This window comes from Sapajus apella, unplaced genomic scaffold (assembly GCF_009761245.1).
Source record: "Sapajus apella isolate SASKATOON/1434 unplaced genomic scaffold, GSC_monkey_1.0 scaffold17, whole genome shotgun sequence".
Lineage (NCBI taxonomy): Eukaryota > Metazoa > Chordata > Mammalia > Primates > Cebidae > Sapajus > Sapajus apella.
Window position 1 is genome coordinate 26,633,767 of NW_022436957.1, and position 26,204 is coordinate 26,659,970.

General features: G+C 38.2%; 1 protein-coding gene across 17 annotated transcripts in view; it reads right to left on the minus strand.

The window, feature by feature from the left end:
* DMD (dystrophin) overlaps positions 1 to 26,204 on the minus strand; it is a 2,282,798-nt gene that overhangs the window by 13,805 nt on the left and 2,242,789 nt on the right. For all 17 annotated transcript variants that reach the window (XM_032285804.1, XM_032285805.1, XM_032285797.1 and 14 more), the window contains 3 exons: positions 16,711 to 16,954; positions 15,744 to 15,867; positions 714 to 806 (listed from right to left, as the gene is read on the minus strand). In XM_032285804.1, coding sequence (XP_032141695.1) covers positions 714 to 806; positions 15,744 to 15,867; positions 16,711 to 16,954 — 461 coding nt within the window. The remainder of the gene's footprint in view (positions 1 to 713; positions 807 to 15,743; positions 15,868 to 16,710; positions 16,955 to 26,204) is intronic.

A 26,204-nucleotide genomic window follows, 5' to 3' on the forward strand; every position in this document is an offset into this window, starting at 1 on the left:
AGCAGCAAAATATCTTCTCGGATAAAGCAAGACATCTGAAGCTCATGAAAGCCAGTGTGAAAATTCTGTGGGGTAAAACGCTGCTTTTGTATGGGGGCAAAATACGCAAGGCCAAAATGATGAAGAGAAAGAAAAATATTAATGTCTTTCTTTGCTAAGCCTATATTCTATCTACTGAAGTAAAAAATAACGAACTACTCTATGAAGATTTAATTGTCTCTAGATTTAAATAATGGAGATATAATTTTTAAATATAAAGGGCATCAGATTGCAAGTAAGAGATCACCACCACCACCACCGATCACTAGGCATGTTCTAGGCCTTGCTGTAGCATGTAGCAACCGTATGTCCCTGGCAAAGGCACCATCAGGGCATTAATTTCCTCATCTGTAAAAGTCACATAATGTACTTCAGCAAAAGGCATTTCATAATTAACTCTTCAGACTACTGTGTGAAGCAAGTAAAATACCTGAAGACAAATAGAAGGTAGTATTTTTATTTCTGGAAACATGTTGACTTCACAGGTATTTGAATTCAGAATACTCCAAACCAGAAATTCACACTTAAAAATCAAATTTTTCCACCATGGACCCAAATTGCCATTCTGATATCACGTGTTGGCTTCCATATGGAAAATACACACACCAGTTGGGTATGGAAGCTAGTGTCCTGGTCCCAACAAATCTGAGTCCCTTCTAGGTATTGGAGCTTACCTCTTGAACTAGGGAAGGAGTTGTTGAGTTGCTCCATCACCTCCTCTAACCCTGTGCTTGAGTCCTGGGGAGGACTGAGAAGATCTTCCTCACCTTAACAAAAACCAAAAACAAATAATAGAAAATTACATTTTTACAAAACAGAGAGAGATTAGAGAAAAGGGCCATAATTATATTTTTAACACCATTATAAATTCATTTTACTGGCTTATAAATAACAAACCCCTCAAGCTTAATAATGAGGAAATAATTCTTTAAAGGGAAGAAGACTTCCACACTATAGTTTATATCATTATCCTTGAAGAAAAAAAAAAAAAAAAACTATCTTTTTAAAAGTTGACTAGAAGAATTACTTGCAATGTGTCCCACATGTAGAAATGATAAATAGATAAGATAATGAATACTCTAAATACCGACTTGATCATTGAGCATTCTGTGCATGCAACAAAATATCACATGTACCCCATAAATATGTACAAATATTATACATCAGTAAAAACAGGCCAGGTGCGGTGGCTCATGCCTGTAATCCCAGCCCCTTGGGAAGCAGAGGTGGGAGGATTGTTTGAAGCCAGGAATTTGAGAGCAGCCTGAGCAACACAGTGAGACCCTGACTCTATTTTTTAAAAAATACAAAAAAAAAAAATAAACTAAAATTAAAAATAATGAAAAAAGTCAATTGATAAAGGTAAAATTGACAAACTCTCTTTTGTGCCCCATTAACAAATGTGAAACTTTTTTGTATGTAATAAAATAATTACTACTGCACACTTTCAGTGCTGTCTCAACACAAAAGAATAAGAATCTTACATTTTATGCATTCACTTCATGAAAGTAAGAAGGGAGTCGAGACACTGAAGATCTTTTCGCTCTTTTGACATTTAACCACAAATATAAACAAAACTCAAGTACCTTTAAACTCCAATGTAATAGAATTAAAAATAGTGTGTGTCCTATATAGGTAATGAAATATGAATATTCTAAAAACCGTAGATATGGTATATACTGGGATGTTATGTTCCTTTCCTCTTTGTTACTTGAGACTACTTTATCATAATTATCTTTTGGGTTTTATCAAGAAGAAATCTTAAAATTGTGACAATTTGTTTATGTGAGGAGAGAATGATGATACGGAAGCAAAGACACCTAGGGATGGATGATCTTCACTGGGAATGGAAATCCCCCTGCAGATTTTGTGTATCTGGGTCTCTATTTATTCATGTGTTAAAGAAATACACTTCAAACAGCATTTGCAAGTAAAAGGGTAATTAGGTGCAAACAAAATTAAACTTTAAAGGTCTTTTGCAACTAATTTTTCATCATGTACAAATCTGCCAGTAGTGGAAATAACTGCTATTCAAGCTCTTTCTGTTCTGCACATTGTCACTTCGATCTAAAAGAAGACCTTGCTTTAGCAAGTCAACAATGATGCGCTTGCTTAGGGATAATCTCAGGTGTACATCTGACTTGGAAATGCTTTGGAAGCCAGTGACTAAATGACTTAAATATGCTTGTCATTTCCTTTGGTCTGTGCCACTTGGATTTTCATCTATGATTATAATCCTGCATTTATTCTTGGTTTTGATCCTTGTTTTTTACAGCACAAGCTAAAAGAATCATTGCCAATGCTAACCATTACGACACAATCATATTCTAGGTGGATGTGAGGCTGCATATTATTATTATAATGGAGGGATAAGAACTTATGGTAGATAAAAAGTCTCAGACTACATGAGTCTCCTGGTAACGTACCACAGGAAAGCTCTTTGCAATATTAAGGAAATGGGTGCTGAACTATTAAGATCACAAAGCAGAAAAGGAAGAGTTACAAACTCTCTCCTCTTTCTCTCTCTTCCTCCCCTCACACACACATGCACTATTTGCTTAAGTTTATGCCTTTAGAAAAAGAAGTGAAATTCAGTATCTTTAGTTTCTTTTTTCTGGCAGTTTTAAACTACCATTATCTGGTGAAGATGAAATGAATGAAATACTACCAAGACGAACAAGATCCTGACAACCGCAGGGCTGATTACATCTCTCTGTTCCATTACTGATGCAAATTTTTGCTGAATTGGGAAACATGAGGCATTTTTAATGGCAGTAAGTCCACTTTAGTGACAGTATGCCTTACAGAATAAATCAGAGCCAAGAGAGATGCTCATGAACATCGATGTTAATGTTTCTGACAGTTTAATTACATCATATTGGAGCTCTAGGAACTCAATTGTACTCTGTTAAAATTCAGGTACAGTTCAATGAAGTGATTGGCATTCCTGTTCCTGAATTATTTCAAAGATCAAATTATAAAGTATAAACCTAATGATGTCAGCCAAGTTCATCTTCACAGATAAACCCTCTGTGAGCCTCTGAATGTCTAAGTATAATACACATGTAAAATTGGCTTATTTGCTTTAATGGAAAACTTTAAAATTTTTTTTTTTAATTATGCTTTAAGTTCTGGGGTATAGGTGCAGAACGTGCAGGTTTGTTACATAGGTATACACGTGCCATGGTGGTTTGCTGCATCTACCACCCTGTCATCTACATTAGATATTTCTCGTAATGCTATCCCTTCCCTAGCCCCCCACCCCCTGACAGGCCCCAGTGAGTGACGGTCCCCTCCCTGTGTCCATGTGCTCTCATTGTTCAACTCCAACTTTTGAGTGAGAACATGCGGTGTTTGGTTTTCTGTTTTTGTGTTAGTCTGCTGAGATTGATGGTTTCCAGCTTCATCCATGTCCCTGCAAAGGACATGAGCTCATCCTTTTTGATGACTGCAACTGTGAGTCAATTAAACCTCTTTCCTTTATAAATTACCCAGTCTCAGGTAGTATCTCTATAGCAGTGTGAAATGGATTAATACACCTATTATGTTGTAGCTACATAGTGTATGATTAGACCAACCATAAATATTATATCTGGCTGGTTTGATGCCCACAATAGGGTTATCAGTCAGCTGTTGCTACATAACAAATAATCACAAAATTCTCACGTTGCGTATTTCTCATTCATGCATCTGCTGTTTGGCTGGACTTTTGCTGGCACTCAGCTGGACTTGACAAGTTGTGGTCTGGGTTCAGGTCTGTTTCACATGTCTCTCATCCTTCTTGGGCCAGCAAGCTAGCTGGGCTATGTGCTTCTTTTGGCACATAAGCACAAGAGAGCAAGACCTACCATTCAGACATTCTTTGCCTCTTCTTTTGTCATACCTGCTTATATTCCATTTTCCAAAGCAGGTCATGTCAAATTCCCAGGCCAGAGAAGTACTGTTTTTCCAACTCTTGTTCACTCTACTTTATCTACATTGAACTTCTTGCTGTACTTGAGCAAGCCAATCACACTCCCTTCTCAGGGTCTTTGCATTTGTTGATCCTTCTGTCTGGAGCACTTTTCCCTCAAATATACGTGTACAGCTCACACCCTCAGTTCTTAAAGTTTTTGCTCAACTGCACCTCATCAATGACGACTTCCAAGACTCCACTTTCTGATGACTCTTTCTCATTGTCCCTTGCTAGCCCTCTCCTCAGAGTGTTTATCTCACCACTCAACATACCTATATAGTTTACTTATGTACTTGTTAAGCCTGTGTGCCTCCAAAAGAACGAGAGTTTCATGGAGAGAGAGTGGGGGTGGGGTTTGTTTGTTTAATCCATGTTCAGTTAATTTTTATATAAGGGATAAAGAAGGGATCCAGTTTCAGCTTTCTGCGTGTAGCTAGCCAGTTTTCCCAACACCATTTATTAAATATGGAATCCTTTCCCCACTGCTTGTTTTTGCTAGGTTTGTCTGAGATGAGATGGTTGTAGATGTGTGGCGTTATTTCTGAGGCCTCTGTTCTGTTCCATTGGTCTGTATCTCTGTTTACAGCTGTATCTACAGTGAACAATATGCCAGGTACTGTTTAGTCATTTGAATATTTTATTCAAATATTTATTAAAATCTAACTATATTTGAACTGTTCAAATGACTGAACAGTGCCTGGCATATATAGATTTTAATAAATATTTGAATAAAATAATCTTACTGTTTCAAAACTTTTGTGGTTTAAGGCATAATATTCCATGGTATATACATGCCACATTTTCTTTATCCACTTCATCACTGATGGGCATTTGGGTTGTTTCTAAGTCTGCTATTGTGAACAGTGCCACAATAAACATACATGTGTGCATTTGTCTTTATAACAGAATGATTTATAATCCTTTGGGTCTATACCCAGTAATGGGATTGCTGGGTCATATGGTATTTCTGGTTCTAGAGCCTTGAGGAATCGCCACACTGTCTTCCACAACAGTTGAACTAATTTACATACACACTAACAGTGTAAAGGCGTTCCTATTTCTCCACGTCCTCTCCAGCGTCTATTGTCTCCTGATTTTTTAAAGATCATCATTCTAAGTGGTGTGAGATGGTATCTCATTGTGGTTTTGATTTGCATTTCTCTAATGACCAGTGATGATTAGCTTTTTTTCATATGTTTGTTGGCTGCATACACGTCTCCTTTTGAGAAGTGTCTGTTCATATCCTTCACCCACTTTTTGATGGGGTTTTTGTTTTTACTTACTTATTCAACAAGAAAATATTTACTGAGTTCCAACTGCACACGACAGACTTGCACAGCCCTTATCCCTACTTCACTGATTCAATGCCTGCTCAAATAGCATACTGTTAGTGTTTGAGGGATTCTAAAATTAGTTGATGGCATTTCTTTAACATTTAAACTTGATTGTACTCTAAGGTGATTTCCATAAACACGCATAAATAATAGATGTTGGTGTGGATGTGGTGAAAACAGAACACTTAATACACTGCTAGTGGGAATGTAAACTAGTACAATCACTATGGAAAACACTATGGAGACTCCTTAAAGAACTAAAAGCCAAGCTACCATTTGATCCAGCAGTGCCACTACTGGATATATACCCAAAGGAAAGGAAGTCATTATGTGAAAAATTAACTTGCATATGCATGATTATAGCAGCACAATTCAAAACTGCAGACGTATGGAACCAGCTTAAATGCCTATCAACCAACGAGTGGATAAAGAAAATGCAAATACTACTCAGCCATAAAAAGGAACAAAATAATGGCATTCACAGCAACCTGGTTGGAGGTGGAGACCAGTATTCTAAGTGAAGTAACTCGGGAATAGAAAACCAAATATTGTATGTTTTCACTTATAAGTGGGAGCTAAGCTATGAGGATGCAAAGGCATAAGAATAATACAATGGACTCTGGGAACTTGTGGGGAAGGGGGTGAAGGATAAAAGACTACACGTTGGGTACAGTGTACACTGCTTGGGTGATGTGTGCCTCAAAGTGTCAGAAATCACCACGGAAGAAATTATACACGTAACGAAACATCACCTGTTCCCTGAAAACTATTGAAATAATAAAAAGAAAAATAATGTTTCTGGGATTATTAGCTATTTAGTCTTCCTGGCTTGCCTGAATGTGGTCCAAATAAATCACTGAAACATTTTTCAAATAAGAAAAGACATAGTCGAAGTTAAATAGTACCATGATATAGCATAATATGATAGTCTCCTTTAATCACTGCTAAAGTGAAGAAAAAATAAGTAGGATGACTCAATTTAATCTGAGAAAAAAGAAAAGGAATGCTTTGCCATGGCAAGATATTCTTCAGTCTTCTGAAACATAATGATGGTTTCAGATCCCTTTCTTGAAGGGATATCCCATCTGACTCACTTCCCTTTCTTTGATTCAAATGGTTCTATTTGCTTAAAAAGTGATTGTAGCCAGAACCTATGCAGCCTATGCAGAATAGACAAAATAATCACTCCTGTGATTTTGTCTGAATCTAAACAAATTATTTTCTCTTTTTTAGAAAAGGAGTTGTGTACAAGAAATTATTTTTTTCTTATAAAGGGGGCTGCGTGTGTGAGCAAATATGCCCATCAACAATTTTCTTTGAATTTTAACCAATTTCCAACTTGATGTGTATTTCCTGCCTTTCTCCAGTTTTGTTTTGTGTGTGTTTTTTTTTTTTTTAGAAGAAAAAGTAAAATGATTTATCAAATACCCAATATTTGGCTTAATTTTTTCCCTTATGGATATAGAACAGATGCTTTCAATTTCAGACATAAATTCTGGGTGTAACATCTTTAATATATTATGGTGTACAGTATTGTTGCTGATTATTAGCTGATCAGTTGTGAATGGTCATGAAAGATACTGAAACTAGTAGCTAAATTTCTGAAATGTGTGGGCTTTTCCATGTGTATACAAGAATGTATTATGCTTGATTTCTGAAATATTAACAAGCACTTTACTGATTGTTTTTGTTGCACAGGGTGTCCTCATATAGTAATGACAATGAGCAAGACTTACATCCTGTCCTTAAGGAGCTTAAGTTCTAGGGAGTTGTAGGCAGAAGAAAGTATTAGTAACTGTCTGAAAACATGGCCGGGCGTGGTGGCTTATGCCTGTAATCCCAGCACTTTGGGAGGAAGAGGAGGGTGAATTATTGAGGTCAGGAGTTCAAGAACAGCTTGGCCAACATGGGGAAACTGCACCTCTACTAAAACTACAGGAAAATTAGCCAGGCGTTGTGGTGGGCCTGTAATCCTGCCTACTGGGGAGGCTGCGGCAGGAGAATCGCTTGAACCTGGGAGGTGGAGGTTGCAGTGAGCCAAGATTGTGCCACTGCACTGCAGCCTGGGCAATAAAGTAAAACTCTGCCTCATACAAAAGAAGAAACAAAAACAAAAACAAAAAAACAGAATGATATAACGCGTAAGTTCCAAAAGCAAACTGAGTGAAAAGAAAGGATGCTATATTTCAGGTTAAGAACATAATGAAGTCAAGGCCAAAGAGAACATTTATTTATTCTGTTGTCAAACAGAAGCCATAAAATGCTTAGGGAGGGGAATAATACAATTTGAATGGCAGAAGAGGAACTGGAAGTATCTGTAAGATAGCTTGGAAAGGAAGAGAGACCAAAGACAGAGAAACCAATTAGGAAAGTATTCATATTGTCTGTTCCAGTAATACATGATGAGGGCTAAATTTGGGCAGAAGTAGCTGATTTGAAGACTTTTGCTCTTTGTTATAAGTACCATAACAGACTGACCTTGGTGACTGGATTGATGGTGGTGGACCATGGCTAAGGAAGGCAGGTAAGGGAAGAAGGTGTAGAAAATGACTTTGTGTAGACTGGGAAATTGGAAGAGATGTTTCAAAGGTTGATCATGATTTCAGATTTGGCTGTATTTCTATTTATAATTTTATCCAGAATATTAATGTTGGCCTCATAAAATGAGTTAGGGAGGATTCCCTCTTTTTGTTTGGCATAGTTTCAGAAGAAATGGTACCAGCTCCTCTTTGTACCTCTGGTAGAATTTGACTGTGAACCTGTGGTCCTGGCCTTTTTTTGGTTGGTAGGCTATTAATTGCTGCCTCAATTTCAGACGTTGTTATTGGTGTATTGAGGGATTCGACTTCTTCCAAGTTTAGTCTTGGGAGGGTGTCAGTGTCCAGGAATATATCCATTTCTTCTAGATTTACTGGTTGATGTGCATACAGGTGTTGGCAGTTTGTATTTCTGAGGGATTGGCGATGATATACCCTTTGTTATTTTTTATTACATCTATTTGATTCTTCTCTCTTTTCTTCTTTATGAGTCTGGCTAGTGGTCTATTTTGTTGATCTTGTCAAAAAACCAGCTCCTGGATTGACTTTTTTTTTCTTTGAAAGGTTTTTTGTGTGTCTGTCTCCTTCAGTTCTGTTCTTAGTTATTTCTTGTCTTCTGCTAGCTTTTGAATTTGTTTGTTCTTGCTCCTCTAGTTCTGTTAATTGTGATGTTAGGGTGTCAATTTTAGATCTTTCCTTTCTCCTATGGGCATTTAGTGCTATAAATTTCCCTCTAGACATTGCTTTAAATGTGTCCCAGAGATTCTGGTACATTGTGTCTTCGTTCTCATTGGTTTCAAAGAAGATGTTTATTTCTGACTTCATTTCACTATTTATCCAGTCCTCATTCAGGAGCAGGTTGTTCAGTTTCCACGTAATTGTGTGGTTTTGAGTGAGTTTCTTAATCCTGAGTTCTAATTTGATTGCACTGTGGTCTGAGAGACTATTACGATTTCCATTCATTTGCATTTGCTGAGAGTGTTTTACTTCCAATTATGTGGTCAATTTTAGAATAAGTGTGATGTGGTGAGAAGAATGTAAATTCTGTGGATTTGGGGTAGAGAGTTCTGTAGATGTCTATTAGGTCTGCTTGGTCCAGATGTTCTTTCAAGTCCTGGATATCCTTGTTAATATTCTGTCTCGTTGATCTAATATTGACAGCAGTATGTTAAAGTCTCCCACTATTATTGTGTGGGAGTCTAAGTCTCTTGCAGGTTTCTAAGAACTTGCTTTGTGTATCTGGGTGCTCCTGTACTGGGTGCATATATATTTAGGAGAGTTAGCTCTTCTTATTGTATTGATCCCTTTAACATTATGTAATACCTTCCTTTGTCTCTTTTGATCTTTGTTGGTTTAAAGTCTGTTTTATTGGAGAGTAGGATTGTAACCCCTGCTCTTTTTTTTGTTCTCCAGTTACTTGGTAAATATTCCTCCATCCCTTTATTTTGAGTCTATGTGTGTCTTTACATGTGAGATGTGTCTCCTGAATACAGCACACTGATGGGTCTTGACTCTATCCAGTTTTCTAGTCTGTGTCTTTTAATGGGGCATTTAACCCATTTTCATTTAAGGTTAATATTGTTATGTGTGAGTTTTATCCTGCTATTATGGATGCTAGCTCGTTATGTTGCCAGTTAGTTGATGCAGTTTCTTCACAGTGTCGATGGTCTTTATGATTTGTTATGTTTTTGCAGTGGCTAGTACTGGTTGTTCCTTTCCATATTTAGTGCTTCCTTCAGGAGCTCTTGTAAGGCAGGCCTGATGGTGACAAAATCTCTCAGCAGTTGCTTGTCCATGAAGGATTTTACTTCTCCTTCACCTATGAAGCAAAGTTTGGCTGGATATGAAATTATGGGTTGAAAAATTCTTTTCTTTAAGATGTTGAATATTGACGCCCACTCTTTTCTGGCTTGCAGGGTTTCAGCCAAGAGATCTGCTGTGAGTCTGATGGGCTTCCCTTTGTGGGTAGCCTGACCTTTCTCTCTGGCTGCCCTTGGCATTTTTTCCTTCATTTCAGCTCTGGTGAATCTGATGATTATGTGTCTTGGGGTTGTTCTTCTTGAGGACTATCTTTGTGGTATTCTCTGTATTACCTGAATTTGAATGTTGGCCTGCTTTGTTAGGTTGAGTAATATCCTGAAAAGTGTTTTCCAACTTGGTTTCATCCTCCCCACCACTGTCAGGTACCCTGATCAAACATAGATTTTGTCTTTTCACATAATTCCATATTTCTTGGAGGCTTTGTTCATTTATTTTCATTCTTGTTTCTCTTATCTTGACTTCTTGCTTTACCGCATTGTGTTGATCTTCAGTCTCTGATATCCTTTCTTCCACTTGATTGATTGGCTATTGAAACTTGTGTATGATTCATAAAGTTCTTGTGCTGTGTTTTTTAGCTCCATCAGGTCATTTATGTTATTCTCTAAACTGGTTATTTTAGTTAGCACTAAACTGGTTATTCTAGTTAGCATTTCATCTAACCTTTTTCAAAGTTCTTAGTTTCCTTGCATTGGGTTAGAACATGCTCCTTTAGCTTGGAGAAGTTTGTTATTACCCACCTTCTGAAGCTTGCTTCTGTCAATTCATCGAACTCATTCTTTGTTCAGTTTTGTTCCCCTGCTGGCAAGGAGTTGTGATCCCTTGGAAGAAAAGCAGTGTTCTAGTTTTTGAAGTTTTCCGCCTTTTTTGCAGTGGTTTCTTCCCATCTTCATGGATTTATCTATCTACCTTTGATCTTTGAAGTCAGTGACCTTTGGATGGGGTCTCTGAGTGGACGTCCTTTCTGTTGATGTTGAAACCATTTCTTTCTGTTTGTTAGTTTTCCTTCTGTCAGGCCCCTCTGCTTCAGGTCTGCTGGAGTTTGCTGGAGGTCCTCTCCAGGCCATGCTTACCTGGGAATCACCAGTAGGGGCTGCAGAACAGCAAAGGCTGCTGCCCGTTCCTTCCTCTAGTAGCTTCATCCCAGAAGGGTACCTGCCGAATGGCGGCCAGAGAGTTCTCCTGTATGAGATGTCTGTCTGCCCCCGCTACTGGGGGATGCCTCCCAGTCAGGATACATGAGGGTCAGGGAGCTGCTCTCTTCAGAGCTGCCAGGCAGGGATGTTTAAGTCTGCTGAAGTTGTTGCCACAACTGTCCCTTTTCCCAGGTGCTCTGTCCTAGGAAAGTGGGGGCTTTATTTATAAGTCCCTGATGGGCTGCTGCCTTTTTTTTCTGAGATGCCCTGTCCAGTGAGGAGGGAGTCTAGGGACACAGTCTGCCTGCAGAGGCCTTGCTGAGCTGCCATGGGCTCTACCCAGTTCAAACTTCCCAAGGCTATGTTTACACTGTGTTGTTAAAGTTGCCTACTGGAGCCTCAGCAATGGCGGAAACCCCTCGCCCCCACTGAGCTGGACCATCCGAGGTCAAGCACAGACTGCTGTGCTGGCTACGAGAACTTCAAGCCAGTAGATCTTATCTTGCTGGTCTTCCTGTGGGTGGGAACTGCCGAGTCAGAACACTTGGCTCCCTGGCTTCAGACCCCTTTCTATGGGAGTAAAAGGTTCTGTCTCACTGGTGTTCCCAGTGCCACTGTGGTATGAGAAAAAAAAATACTGCTGTGGCTAGTTCGGTGTCTTCCAAATGGTTGCCCAGTTTTGTGCTAGAAACCCAGGGCCCTGGTGTTGTGGGCACCAGAGGGAATCTCCTGGTCTGCAGGTTGTAAAGACCATGGGAAAGGCACAGTATCTAGGCCAGAGTGCAGGGAACAGTTCCTAATGGCTTCCCTTGGCTAGGAGAGGGAGGTCCCTGGCCCCTTGCATTTCCCAGATGAGGTGAACACCCCACCCTGCTTCAGCTTGCCCTCCTTGGGCTGCACCCACTGTCCAACCAGTCTCAATGAGATGAACCAGGTACCTCAGTTGGAAATGCAAAGATCACCCACCTTCTGGATGGACACAGGGAGTGGAACATCACACACCGGGGCCTGCTGGGAGGTGAGGGGCTAGGGGACGGATAGCATTAGGAGAAATACCTAATGTAGATGATGGGGTAATGGATGAAGCAAACCAACATGGCACGTGGATAACTATGTAACAAACCACGTTCTGCTCAAGTACCCCAGAATTTAAAGTATATAAAAAAAATAATGTTAACTGGTGGAATTGGAGGCACTGAATTTAAACTCTATATTAGATAACAGTATTGTTCATTTTTCTGGGTGTGATAATTGTGCTTATGTAACAATATCTTTTATCTTAGGAGATGCATATGCAAGTGTTTAGGGGTGAAGTGTTATGTATGAAACACAGCCATTGGGTGGATAAGTGAAATAAAAAACAAAAACTATATACACACATAAATATGAATAAATATGCACATAAAATATAAATGCATACAGTATATATAAAGATATGTTAACATACAGATATACATAAATGTTAATCTAAATATATGCAATCCCTTTAACAACACCTCACTGTAAGAGTACATAGATAAATAGATATAAAGCAAATGTGGCAAACTGTTAAATTAATTGCAATTTTGCCATAAGTTTGAAATTATTCTAAATAAAAAGCTAGGGAGCGATCATGTCATAAACCTCAAATGCACATGATAAAATTTACTTTTTAAAGAGCAAAGGAATGGTTTAATATTTAAATGAATAAAATGCTTCAAAAAACAGCAATCTAGTGGAAAGTTAGGAGTCATCAGTGGTAAAGAGTTGTTAGAACATCACAGATTTGTGTATGGAGCCCCTGAGAGCCAACAGAGGATAAACACTGTTAATTTTTATTTTGTTCTGTATTTCCTTCCTCTAATAGAAGGTAAGTTTCATTAGCACATTCTCAGTAAGAAATGTACAGAACACAAAGTGTACATAGAGACTCAGTGATAAGTATTTCATGGCTTAAGGAAATATGTTGACTCTTTAGACACATCACCTAGTGTGACTTCTCTCATGTTTCACTTAAAAGAAAATCATTGGGGTTGTATATTTAAATAATGCAACTCTATCCAGAATGTGGTTCAGCAAATCCTGGCCTTATCATCTATCAAGCCTTTAAAGCACAAGGATCCACACTGTATTTATTTAAACAATTGTGTGCATCCTTCAAGAAGATGGCAAGGTTTTTTTTTCCTTTTTAAATGAATTTAGCTTATGCAGTTTGATATTGTTTGGTTCTGTGTCCTCACCTAAATCTCAAGTTGAACTGTAGCCCCCACGTGCTGTGGGAAGGATCTGGTGGGAGGTGATTGGATCATGGGGGCGGTTTCCCCCATGATGTTCTCATAATAGTGAGTGAGTTTGCACAAGATCTGATGGTTTCAAAGTGTGGCAGTTTTCCCCTCGCTTTCTCTCTCCTGCTGCAACGTAGCACATGCCTTGCTTCCCTCCTTCACCTTTCCCCACGATTGTAAATTTCCTGAGGCCTTACCAGCCATGTGGAACTGTGAGTCAACAGACCTCTTTTCTTCATAAATCACCCACTCTCAGGTAGTTCTTTATAGCAGTGTGAAAACAGACTAATACACAGTTCAAGAAAAAGTACCTTTGAATTCAGTCTTTCCTTTCAGAGGACAAATTTAACAACACAGCTTATCCATTTAGTATCAGCAAGTTATCTCTTAGCTTAACTCAGCCACTGGAATATAGCACTTTCGTCCTGGTATTCAGTACTACCATGATCTTTTTAGCTCCACAAATCATCAGGCCCATATCCTAATGTGCTCTTTAATTTGGGTGCTTTAACAGGTATGCTGCCTATTCCCCCATTGTGAACAGCCTAAATAATTAATGCTTTTAAGCACCTAGGGCTCTGAATCTCACCACTAAAATATGTGACTTAGTTTCATATGCTTTACTTACTTTAAAAAGGGGGGAAATCCTGAAGTAGAAAAAAAAGACGTCGTAAAGCGCAGTTGTTTTCAGAATTTACAGACTTTGCAAAGGTATACAATAGTTTTTAATGTACTGTGTTATCACTTACAATCCCAACAGTTTATTAGCTATATTCAGATCTCAGGTGGACAGAGATAATGTGACGCAGACATTGCTTTAAATCACGGAGGTGTAGTAAATTCTGGAAAACAACCTCAAACATTTCCTTCTCCTTCTCAAAGAAATCAAAACCTGGCTTTCCTACAAGGTTTGACTTCTCCAGAAGAGGATGTGCTTCTTCCCAGTGCTCCAGGTTCTTGAACTTCATCACATTTGTTTCAATCACCCTGTCTCTTTTCTCAGAAATGTTCGCCTCCTTAGAGCCCTCATCCACCTTCCTCAACATCTTTTCCATCCGGGTCTACCACTGTCATCACAGTAAGGACCTCAGCCCCTGCTGATAAGTTCAGCAACCTTGGTCTCCTCAACTGCATGGACTACACTCCTTGCCCCTCGGTGATCTCAAAGTAAAATCTTCAGCAGCTCACTGGGAGGCACCATCTTAGATGTAGAAATTGCTTGAAAGCATTTTACTTCCATGATATCCAACTTTTGAATTTTCCTGACTGTGATCTCCAAATTTTTCATCATAAAACTCACCCACACCCCTAACTTTTCCTTTCTGTCCTATCCATTTTGGTTAGGCACTTTGCCTCTCTTTATTCTACCCTCATGGAAAATCTCAAGTATGAAATGAATTCCTCAACACATCATCATAGCAGGCAATACAGCTGTAAGGGTACAGAATCAATGAGTCACAGGTCTTTTCTGTTCTGTGAGGTAAGATTGAGAGGGTCAAGTATAACCAGTTTAGGACCCAGGGAAAAGTAAGGATAGAGGATGGAGCTGACTCATACTGGGCTCCATGAGAGAAATGAGGGAGGTGGACCAAGTATTTGTAGCCTTCATAAAACCCTCTATTGTCTAGCCAGACACAGCAGGAAAAAAACAATGAGCAGCTGGCTAGCAACCCCTGTTCTAGCTATTCATTACCACTGTAAAATGCCCTACTCTCATTTTGACCTTTGATCATCTAAGCCTCATCAGCTCCATGTTTCTTAAAACCTAGTTCTAAGAAAGCTGCTGACCATTCCTCAACAAATTCATCCAACTTTTGCCTAAGTTGTCTTTCTTGGTAATGTTTCAAAAGTGTTTTCGCTTTCCTTAATCCTCATTCATTTTAAGATTACCTAGTGTTTCATTACATTGAAACGATAGAAGTTTCCCAAGTTTCCTTCTTCTCTTGGCTGAAAATGCTTTCTCAAAATTACCCAATAGTGACCCAACAGATTGTGATTTATTTAAATTTCCATTGAGCTCTCTTTACCATTTCACCTTTTCATCGCATCTTCCTTGAACCTTACCCTACTTCCCCATGGCACTGAATCGGAGCACCTGTGTTATAGATTTCTCATCTCACATCCTTCAGCAATCAATTCTATGAAACTCATTCTCAAATCTCTGCAGTCTGCCCTCTTACCTCAGGTATAGATCTGTATCTTAATTTCTTTCTGGACATGACTTAGAAGACCCATCAATTTCTCAAACCCATTATGTCCACAATCAAAAGTTTCACTATCTTCTTCCAACCAAATCCTTTCCCCTCATTCTTCTTAAAATTTGCAGTCAGTTCCCAGACCCTGGCAACTCTATAGAACAGTCTCTCAGTCCTCTCCTTCCATGTCTCTCAAGTGTAGGCCCTCAGAACTTACAAGTCTTGGCCTTGGTGACTGCCTCCTAACTGGTCTTCTCACCTATACTAGTTTTCTGTGGGCCAGATAGAGCTGCCCAAATACCTTTTCAGAAATTTCTTTTTAGATCTTTTTCATCTGGTACATGATTTTCAGTGGCTCCCTGATACCAAAATGAATCAAACACCTCTGGCCAAACATTCATACCACTATAATGTGACTCCACCTTTCTTCAGATACCAAAATCTGAGAGTAGTTAAGACACTTACCCATGGATTCTGAAGTTTGACTGCCAACCACTCGGAGCAGCATAGGCTGACTGCTGTCGGACCTCTGTAGAGAGGTCGAAGGAGAGGACACTGTTGTGCCATTCACTTTGGCCTCCGCCTGGGGCTAAGCCATCCAAAAGAAAACAGAATTAATTTTCTTAATAAACACACAAATGTATAAATATAAAAATATTATAGACACTCAAGACTCATAAATTTTGACCCTTCCTACTTTAGAAGCCCTCCCAAAGATGGTTTAATTTGGGATATTTCACTGTTGATATAATCCATGGATACTGTCTTTGTATCTGAAGTATCCCTTATAAATTTGAGAAAAAATTAGAGCTACACGGAAGACTGTTAATCATTACATTAAATAACTGGAAGATTTAGAAGGTTGTGAGAACAGTAAGACTGTGAGATCTCAAAAATGTAATGGAAAATTCGTGACTTTGTGGAGTATTAAGTAACAAGACAGAACATATCTCAAAATCTAAAATTCACAGAAAGCCAGAACTGTGTCCAAGTAGGTTCTTTTACGATGCAGTATCTTGCTAGGTTTTCAGTGGAGGCTTAAAGAATTATGTGTTAGGGATTAAGAGAAAAAAAACCACAAAGGTATACAAGAAATTATAACCAATTGTAAGTGAAAGAGTTCCATTTCAAGAAGTAAAATATTCACTTTTAGAGAACTAGTGGAAACCTCCGGGCATTTTTTTCCCAAGATGTATTTCAAATTGGTCAAGAAAAAAACACTTTGGTAGGAAACAATATTGAACAAACAGAAAAAAGACACATTCGTTTTTTTGTGTCCTCTACTTCTATCCCTTGATACCTATCACTTTGCCAGGCACATACCAAGCACTTAAGAACTGATCCTTGTTGCACCTATAAAAACTGCTTTGAAGTTTAGTTTTGTTTAAGAGGGGAAAATGAATGTTTGTAAAAATCCCATCTCTCTCCTCACTTGCTCCAGCAGCTGCCTTAGCCTATGTAACTGTGACTCCAGTTGTTTATTGTGGTCTTCCAGGATTTGCATCCTGGCTTCCAGGCGGCCTTTGTGTTGACGCAGTAGCTTGGCCTCAGCAATGAGCTCAGCATCCCGGGGACTCTGGGGAGAGGTGGGCATCATTTCAGGAGGGGACGGCAGTGGGGACAGGCCTTTATGTTCATGCTGCTGCTTTAGACGGTCATATTCTGCTTGCAGATTCCTGTTGGCATCAAAGAAGTAAAAAATAAAAAAAAAAAAAAGAAAAAGAAAAAAAGAAATTTGAATATCATCGCCAAATTTTATATACCATGGTAGATAGATGCATCTGACTGCCACCAAAGAACAGCAAGCAAAAGAGAGGCACTAATGAATGGTTTTAATGATGACAATCTTACCAGTGCTAAAAGAACAAACCAAAATTTGAAGCTTTCGCCTGGTGTGTGAAGGGAGCCATGCTTTTCATTTTTTTATGTTATGCTAAAAGCCTCATGAGTGCTATGTTCAGATAAGTAAGCAGCAAAGGATTTAATCACTTTGTAAATATTTCTTTATGATGTCACGAGGTTAAAAATGTTACACCTCTATCAAACACTTTGGTTTGCTTTAAACATTAGCAAATATTTTCAACAGAAATGTATAAGAATAGAGTAAGGATACCCATGTACCCCCCACCTCGCCTTAATAAGTTTATCATTTGCCATGTTTTCTTCAAAAGTTTTTTGAAGAAATAAAATATAACAGCCAAAGCAGAAGCTCCCTCATGTGCCCGCGTCAACACTGTACCATTCTCTCCTCCCCATTGCCCTCAAGGAGATAATGCCACACTGAATTTCATGCCCAGTGTTACCATGAATGTATCCACAAATACTAGGTTGAGCTTAAAAAAGATGCTGATGTTTGCCTGTATTTTTCTTTCCCCGACAGAAACACCCATTTTATGTGATTCAATCTAATAGCATTATTTTGCGTGTTCTTAAATTTAAAATTTAAGAACTTCATGTTTAAGAATATACATACCGTTCTAAGAGTTGCTTTTTGCCTTCAACACCATTTTGGAAATTTCTCCAGGTCGATACATAATAGTGTGCTATTTTACTGGTGTAAGGTATTATTATTCTGTTGCTTGAATATGCCAACAATATTGTCCTGTCCACAGACATTTAGGTTGTTTCCAACTTTTCACTATTATAAACAATGATGCAGTGAACTTCTTTTTTATACCTGTCTCCTTGGATACCTGTTTAAGAGATTCTTTACAGAATATAGTTTGATGTGGAATTGTTGGATCTTAGCAACATCTTCAACATTGCTACATGTCACCACATTGCTCTGGGTGACAAATCAGTGGTTTTACCGATTTACTCTCTTTTCAGTAGTGAATGAGGTTTTCCATTTGGCCCACCTCCTCATCAAATACTTGGTGTTATCAAATATTTAAGTTTTAGCTAATCTGATGGGAGCATTTTAACTTGCACACCCCTGATTACTAGTGAGGTTAAACTTCTTCCATGTTAACTGGCTTTTCATGCTTCTTTTACCCATTTACCTACATTTTAAAGTTTAAAATTTTGATTTTCACATTTAAGACTTTAATTTACCCAGGATCTATTTTTGTGCTTGCTGTGAACATGTGATCTAATCTTACTTTCCCCCCACGGATAAACTATGAAGCCAGCCTCTGTCACTGTATAGTCCCTCTATTTCCCACTGATTTCTAACAATACCTCTGCAAAACATCAACTGTCCATAAATATGTAGGTGTGCTTCTGAGCTCTCTATTCTAGTCTGTGGGTCTATCTGTATATCCCTGTGCATATTCCACACTCCAGATGTAAATCAATTGAAATCTGATAGACCTTCCCAGCCCCACTTTGTTCTTCCTCAAAATTGTCTTGATTATTCTGACCCCTTAGATCTTCTCCATGATTTTAGTATCTATTTTTCTGATTTCATGAAAATCCTTCTTGAAATTTGAATTCATAGGTTACACTGTGAAGAACTAAGTTTCTAATAATTAAGCCTTCACATCCAAGAACGCGGTGAAGTTCCTTACTTTGGTCTCATTTTATGTCCATTAATAATGTTTTACTTGTTATTCGTTTTTTCCCCTCTTGCTTTACAGTTCGAGTAAGTCTTTAATTTTTATTTTTAATGAATAGATGTAGGATTATACATTTCCTCCTTGGTACCACTTTAATTATATACCAAAAGTTTTGACACAAATCATCACTTGATTCAATTCAGTGCCTTATGTTTTGTAATTCCTACTGTGACTTTTTTTTAACCTAACCCACAGTCATTGGTATTTCCTAACATTTTTCACTTATCTGCTTATTGCATTTTTTATTTAATTGCATTTAATTAGTGAACACCTGTATGATACTGTTCCTTTGAAATTTAGCAATACTTCTTTTCGTGACCTAGTTCATAGTCAGTTTTTAAAAATGTTCATGGAGTACTTGAAATAATGTGTATTTTTCCATTGGAAAGACAGAGTCTCTAACATAGTGTGCTGATTTTGTTGTTAAAGTTGTCTATATCATTATTTTTGATTATTTGTAGCAATTTTTGTTAGAGGAGTATTGAAATACAATTATGAATTTGTTAGTTTCTCCTTTTAATTCTATCATAATTCACTTTGTACACTTCTGGACTTATGTAGTTAGACGCACAGAAAATCTTGAATGTTCCTGTACTGTACTTTTTGTTCCTAACAACAAAATGGAATAAAATTTATTGCTATACATTTTTAACAGAATTTTTTGATATAAATTTTATTCCATTTAAAGATTTCTATGGCGATTCCACTTTCTTTTGGTTATATTTGGTTAATGTCCAAATAAATACTATTAGCATATGCAAAGGTTCCAAATGCTTTAGGATTTACTGAGAATACTGTTTCAATTGAGGACACTTCTGACATTTGATGCCCAGTGACTGATTAGAACTCTTGACATCTTTCTTCTATTTGTGATAAATACCAAAATAAGAGGACAGATTTCTGTGGTTCACAGAAGATATTTCATCAGGTGAGAGAAATTCCTATCCACAAATGTGGGATCTCTCTATCAGTGAGAAGAGACATGAAATGTAAGTAGTGAGTAGCCAAGAAAAGTTTTCTCATTGTCCAGTCTGAGAAAGAAAGATCATCTCACGACCAGGTCTCCTAAATATTTTCTGTTGTTCCATACCCGGAATGAACATTCCACAGGGGACGGCATGTCATCCAAAATGCTCACTTTCAAAATGCTGGATCTCCACACTGAAGCAGAAAGAAAACCCAATCTTCTCTTGTTTTACTTCATTTTATTCATTCTACCCAGCACTTAACATTACAAGCTTTCCAGGAATTTATTTACAGTCATGCAGAAAATCAATGTATGATCTTTTTCATCTACAGAAATAGAATCTCCTATCTGTACTGATTGAGATCCTATTGCTAGCAGTCTTCAAGGGTAGTTGTTTGTATAGTTTATTTCACAGCAATCTGCTTTGACAAAGCAGTGATGAGAAGAGATTCATCAAAGTAAGCATACTTTCAGCCAGATTCTGCACACAGGTCTTCTGGATGTGCACCAATGTATGTAACTGTCCATGTTAATTAAATCTAATTTCTGACAACTGGCAATCAGTTCAATGTTTCTGTGAACTAGAAGCAGAATCCAAAGTTCACAAGGTCTCATTCCATAGGAATTACTTTCTATTTTTCCCTCTTCATTAAAAGAAAACTTCAATGAAATGTTCTAACTGGCAACACTTTTTATGTAGAATCCCATTCAAATGTTTCTACCAGATTGGGTCATCCATGGTGTTCCTTTTGAAAACAGTTTATAGACATGGATTTCAGGATAGTACAACAAGCAATTACTGTCTTCCCACCTATTTTTCACAAAGGTGCTGACAGGAGACTGCCTTTTCTGAAGACATCTTCCTTGGTATCTTGATCCTGTGGGTTTAGTTGTTCACAAGGCTCTCCTTTTATGATTTATTTATAAGTATGCTTTTTCAAGAAGCATGGTTTAGTATATACAACACATTACATTTCTGCTTTGGTGTTTTCCAGTGAAAACCAGAAATGACTCATTTTAATCAGACAAGGCCTCTCAAAGCTGAGCTGTAAAGAGTATCAATTGTTCCATGCAGGCCTTTCTTTCCTTCCCAGATGTTTGAAATTTCTCTGGGGAGCACGTTTCCTTAAGGACTCTCATCCTTCTTCAATTCTGGAAGATTCTCAGCTATTACAGCTTCAAATATTACCTCTCTACCATTTCCTCCATTCTCTTCTGAAACCCCTCAAAGACACTCCTAAATAAACCTCTAAATTCTAGTAAGGTATATTGTAAAGCCTGTTGTCAATTCTCCATTTCTCCTAACTGCTCGTTTATATTAGGTTTTTCCTGTGAGTGCTGTGCCTAATAACATCCTCGGCATCATCTTCTAATTCCCTTGCCTTCTCTGACAGGGGCAAAGTCTAGAATTTATCCTATTGAGTTTAGTAACTTCAATGACTACAGTTTTTATGGCAAAGGTATCTTTTTTTTTTTTCAGACCTAGTTACATTTCATCCATCTCTGTTTCTTAGTTTCTTGTTATTTTAGTGAATGGTACCCTTTATGTCTTTAAGCATTTTTTTTTTTTTTTTTTGAGATGGACTTTGGCTCTGTTGCCCTGGCTGGAGTGCAGTGGTGTGATCTTGGCTCACTGCGACCTCCGCCTCCCAGCTTCAGGCAATTCTCCTGCCTCAGCCTCCCGAGTAGTTGGGATTACAGGCGCCTGCCACCATGCCCAGCTAATTTTTGTATTTTTAGTAGAGACACAGGGTTTCATCATGTTGGCCAGGTTGGTCTTGAACTCTTGAACTGAGGTGATCTGCCCACCTCAGGCTCCCAAAGTGCTGGGATTACAGGTGTGAGCCACCACGCCTGGCATAAGCATCTTAAGTGTACGTAAAAATCTTTGGTGTACTAGTCTATCATTTTGCTTTCTTCTAGAATTGCTTCATCTTTTCTTTTTTTGAGATAGGGTCTCACTCTGTTGCCCAGAATGGAGTGCAGTGGCACAATTATGGCTCACTGCAGCCTCAACCTCCTGGGCTCAAGCAATCTTCCTATCTCAGTCTCCTGAGTAGTTAGGACTATAAGCATGTGCCACCACACGCGGCTGATATTTTTAAAATTATTTTTTGTAAAGATGACACCTCACTACATTTCCCTGGCTAGTCTCAAACTCCTCGGCTTAAGCAATCCTCCACCTTGGACTCCCAAAGCGCCAGGATTACAGGTTGAGCCACAGTTCCCAGCCTTATTCGTTTTTTGATGTTTAACCGAGGTGAGGGTGCTATCCCATTTCTTCACGTATTTTGGATCCTGGTTTGGAGACAAATTTTGCAAGGGATGTTTTGTATGTGCATACATATACATGTGTATGTTTTTTTTTTTTTATATTTTCCTCTCTTTTTAAAGTCACTGTCTGTCAAGTGGTTTTATGACTGCCCCCAGCTATACTCAGGGACTTAAGAGTTTAGAGCTACATCTGTTGGTAGTTTCAGCTCCTACATTGAGTGATACGGAGGTATCGCTCATTTCATTGCCAGGCAGTAGGTAGATTGGTTCTGGTCCTGGTTTCAAGGCTGCCATGCTCTTTTCCAACTCCAACCCGTTGCCTCTTCCCCCAGCTCCATGCATTAGGACCACAGCTATGTATAAGCTGTAGACCTCTGCAGCAGTCAAACCACGTAGCTTTTAAGTGTAAGTGTGTATATATATATATATGTCCCTCCAGGTGTGTTTTTGTGGGGCTCTGATTTCAAATAGTAATCCTGGCTCCAGGCCACCACATTGTAAGGAGAATTTTAATCCCAGTTACTACAGCAGGAGCTGAAAGCCCACAAATTTAGCCCTACTTACAACTCACAATGCCCTGTTTTGCTTTTTTTTTCTTTCTTTTACATTTCTGGTCCACAGAGATGCTCATCTTGCTTTACAGCCCAGCTACGCCTTTTTCATTTTTCACTCCGTATATTATCTACCACTGGATAAATGGTAGGAGCAGAGAAAGATACCTTAAAGCAAGAGCTAATGTTATCTTAATCAGAAGTCTACCAGGACACATTGATTTTGTAGATGTATAGTCAAGGTTCCTTCAGTATTAATTCACCAGGCCAGGATTAAATGAGTCGAACAAGAGCTTTTCACCTAAACAAACATATGACATACATAAACCTCTTATTAAGCTCCATAGCAAACGATTTTGAGGGAGTAGTTTTTCCTCCTGAAGCTCTGAGACAGGACAAGCTGTCATGATAAGGATTCTAAAAGCCAGAAATTCTTTGAGTCCAAATTCTCTTTCAAGGTACTTCTTCTAAAGAACTGGTGCTCAAGAGTTTGAATTACAGATGATCTTTACTAAATGTTTTCTAATAAATGCAATCATAGTAACAGAGCTATGTTAGGACATTTTTGTTAAGGGTTAGGAAATTGAGACACATAGCCCTTATCAATTATGCATTTGAATTTTCTTATATTTAAAAACATATATGTCAATACTTTTCAAGGTATGCCATAATGCTACATGTTTAGATGCAGTATTAATGTAGGGGAGATCATTCTCATAAATAATCAGTAAGATACTCACCACTGTTCCAAGGTAAGTTACTTTAATGTTTAACAAGTACACAATGTACTCATTTTAACAGCTGTCAATTACATTATTACTAATACATATTCTGCTTTTCTTAAAGGTATACATGTACATCTCACCCCTAATGACTCTCTAATTGTTAGAATGTAGTCATGAAGTCATTTCAATACAGATGAATATATGTCAGCAATCAGACAACGACTCCACAGAGAATCTATTTACATTCTTGATTATCTTGTAAATTATATTTCTCTGGTAGCTCCCTAAGGAACATAAATTCAAATTCACTACACATGGCTTCTGTCACTACAATTTCTTCCTGTAGTCAGTTATCCTAAAAAAGCCTTCCATTATTAATTTCTTATTCTCTATAGAGCTAAGAATCCCCCCATTCTACAAACATATAGATGGATCTCATTTTCTGTCATAAAGTGTATAAACTCTGTTGTCCACATACAAATTTACACTCAAAAAAACTTCCAAGCCAACTAATAGAAATAAGACATTAATCAAATTCCCAAGGCTTGCTGCCTTACCGCAACCTGCTGAAAACATGAAAGCACCTGACCCTTTTAGCAATGACTGATGAGTGCCTCTCTAGCAATCATAACTATTATGTATGATAAGAAACATTACAACAATCTTTGTGTAATTTATACTAATTTAAAAAGGTCAAATGATTTCAATGTAAGTCATCTATTCTTTAAATGGAGCTTCCCTACTACATATATAGTTGTATTATGATATTTATGAAGAAATGAAGGTCACTTTCCAGTGATCAATGTTTTCTTAACAGTATTACACATTTAACTGTATACCAAAGTAAAGTAGAACACCTCCAAAGATTGGCATCTAAAAGGAACAGATCCAAAGAAATCTGGCTTTACCCTCATATAATACTAAATGCAGCTACATGATAGCCACCAATCTAAATTCAGGCAAATGTAGTAAATCATATATGTATACAGCAGCCTTAAATGTAGCAAATGAGCAGTTTCTCTAAAAAAAATACACAAATTCTACAAGATGAGTTTTAAAAACTGGAAATTGCACAGAGCTCCTGAAATTACAATACAGTTGGGTACAGTGGCTAACACCTGTATTCCCAGCACTTTGGGAGGTTGAGGTGGGAGAATCACTTGAGCTCAGGAGTTCAAGACCAGCCTGGACAATGTAGGGAGACCCCCATCTCTACAAAAAAATTAGCCTTATGTTGTGGTGCATGCCTGTAGTCTCAGCTACTCAGGAGGAGGAGGCTGAGGTGAGAGGATTGCTTGAACGTTGGAGGTTGAGGCTGCAGTGAGCCGTGATCATGCCATTGCACTCCAGCCTGGGCAACAGAGGTAGACTCCATTTCAAAAAAAAAAAGTAACAATAAAGATGTACTGGTACCAGAACAGAGGCCTCAAAAGCAACACCACACATCTACAGCCATCTGATCTTTGACAAACCTGAGAAAAACAGGCAATGGGGAAAGGATTCCCTGTTTAATAAATAATGTTGGGAAAACTGGCTAGCCATGTGCAGAAAGCAGAAACTGGACCCCTTCCTGACACCTTACACTAAAATTAACTCCAGATGGATTAAAGATTTAAACATAAGACCTAACACCATAAAAACCCTAGAAGAAAACCTAGGCAAAACCATTCAGGACATAGGCATAGGCAAGGACTTCATGGCTAAAACACGAACAGCGAATGATGACAAATGGGATCTAATTAAACTCCAGAGCTTCTGTACAGCAAAGGAAACAATCAGAGCAAACCGGCAACCAACAGAATGGGAAAAAATTTTTGCAATCTATCCATCTGACAAAAGGCTAATATCCAGAATCTACAAAGAACTAAAACAGATTTACAGGAAAAAACAAACCCATTCAAAACTGGACGAAGGATATGAACACTTTACAAAAGACGACATCTATGAGGCCAACAAACATATGAAAAAATGCTCATTGTCACCAGTCCTTAGAGAAACACAAATCAAAACCACGTTGAGATACCATCTCACACCAGTTAGAATGGCGGTCATTAAAAAATCTGGAGACAACAGATGCTGGAGAGGATGTGGAGAAATAGGAACACTTTTACACTGTTGGTGGGAGTGCAAATTAATGCAACCATTATGGAAGACAGTGTGGTGCTTCCTCAAGGACCTAGAAATAGAAATTCCATTTGACCCAGCAATCCCATTACTGGGTATAGACCCAAGGATTAAAAATTGTTCTATTACAAAGACACATGCATACATATGTTCACTGTGACACTGTTTACAATAGCAAAGACCTGGAACCAACCCAAATGTCCATCAATGATAGACTGGATAAAGAAAATGTGGCATATATCCACAATGGAATACTATGCAGCCACAAAAAACTATGAGTTTGTGTCCTTCATAGGGACATGGATGAATCTGGAAACCATCATTCTCTGCTAACTGACACAAGAACAGAAAACCAAACATTGCATGTTCTCACTCATAGGAAACTGTTGAACAATTAGAACATGTGGACACAGGGAGGGGAGCATCACACACTGTGATCAGTTGTGGGAAGCTAGGGGCAGGATAACGTGGGGAGAAATACCAGACATAGGTGATGGGGGGACAAAGGCAGCAAACCACCTTGCCATGTATGTACCTATGCAATAATCCTGCGTGATCTGCACATGTACCCCAGAACCTAACCTACAATAAATAAAATAAAAACAGATGTCTAAAGCTGTACTGTAAAATTTTATCAAACACAGTCAAAAATACCCCTAAACTAGGTGGAAAAAGACATTAATAAGGATAAGCTCACAGAGCAAGAAGTAAGATTATGCATATTTTAG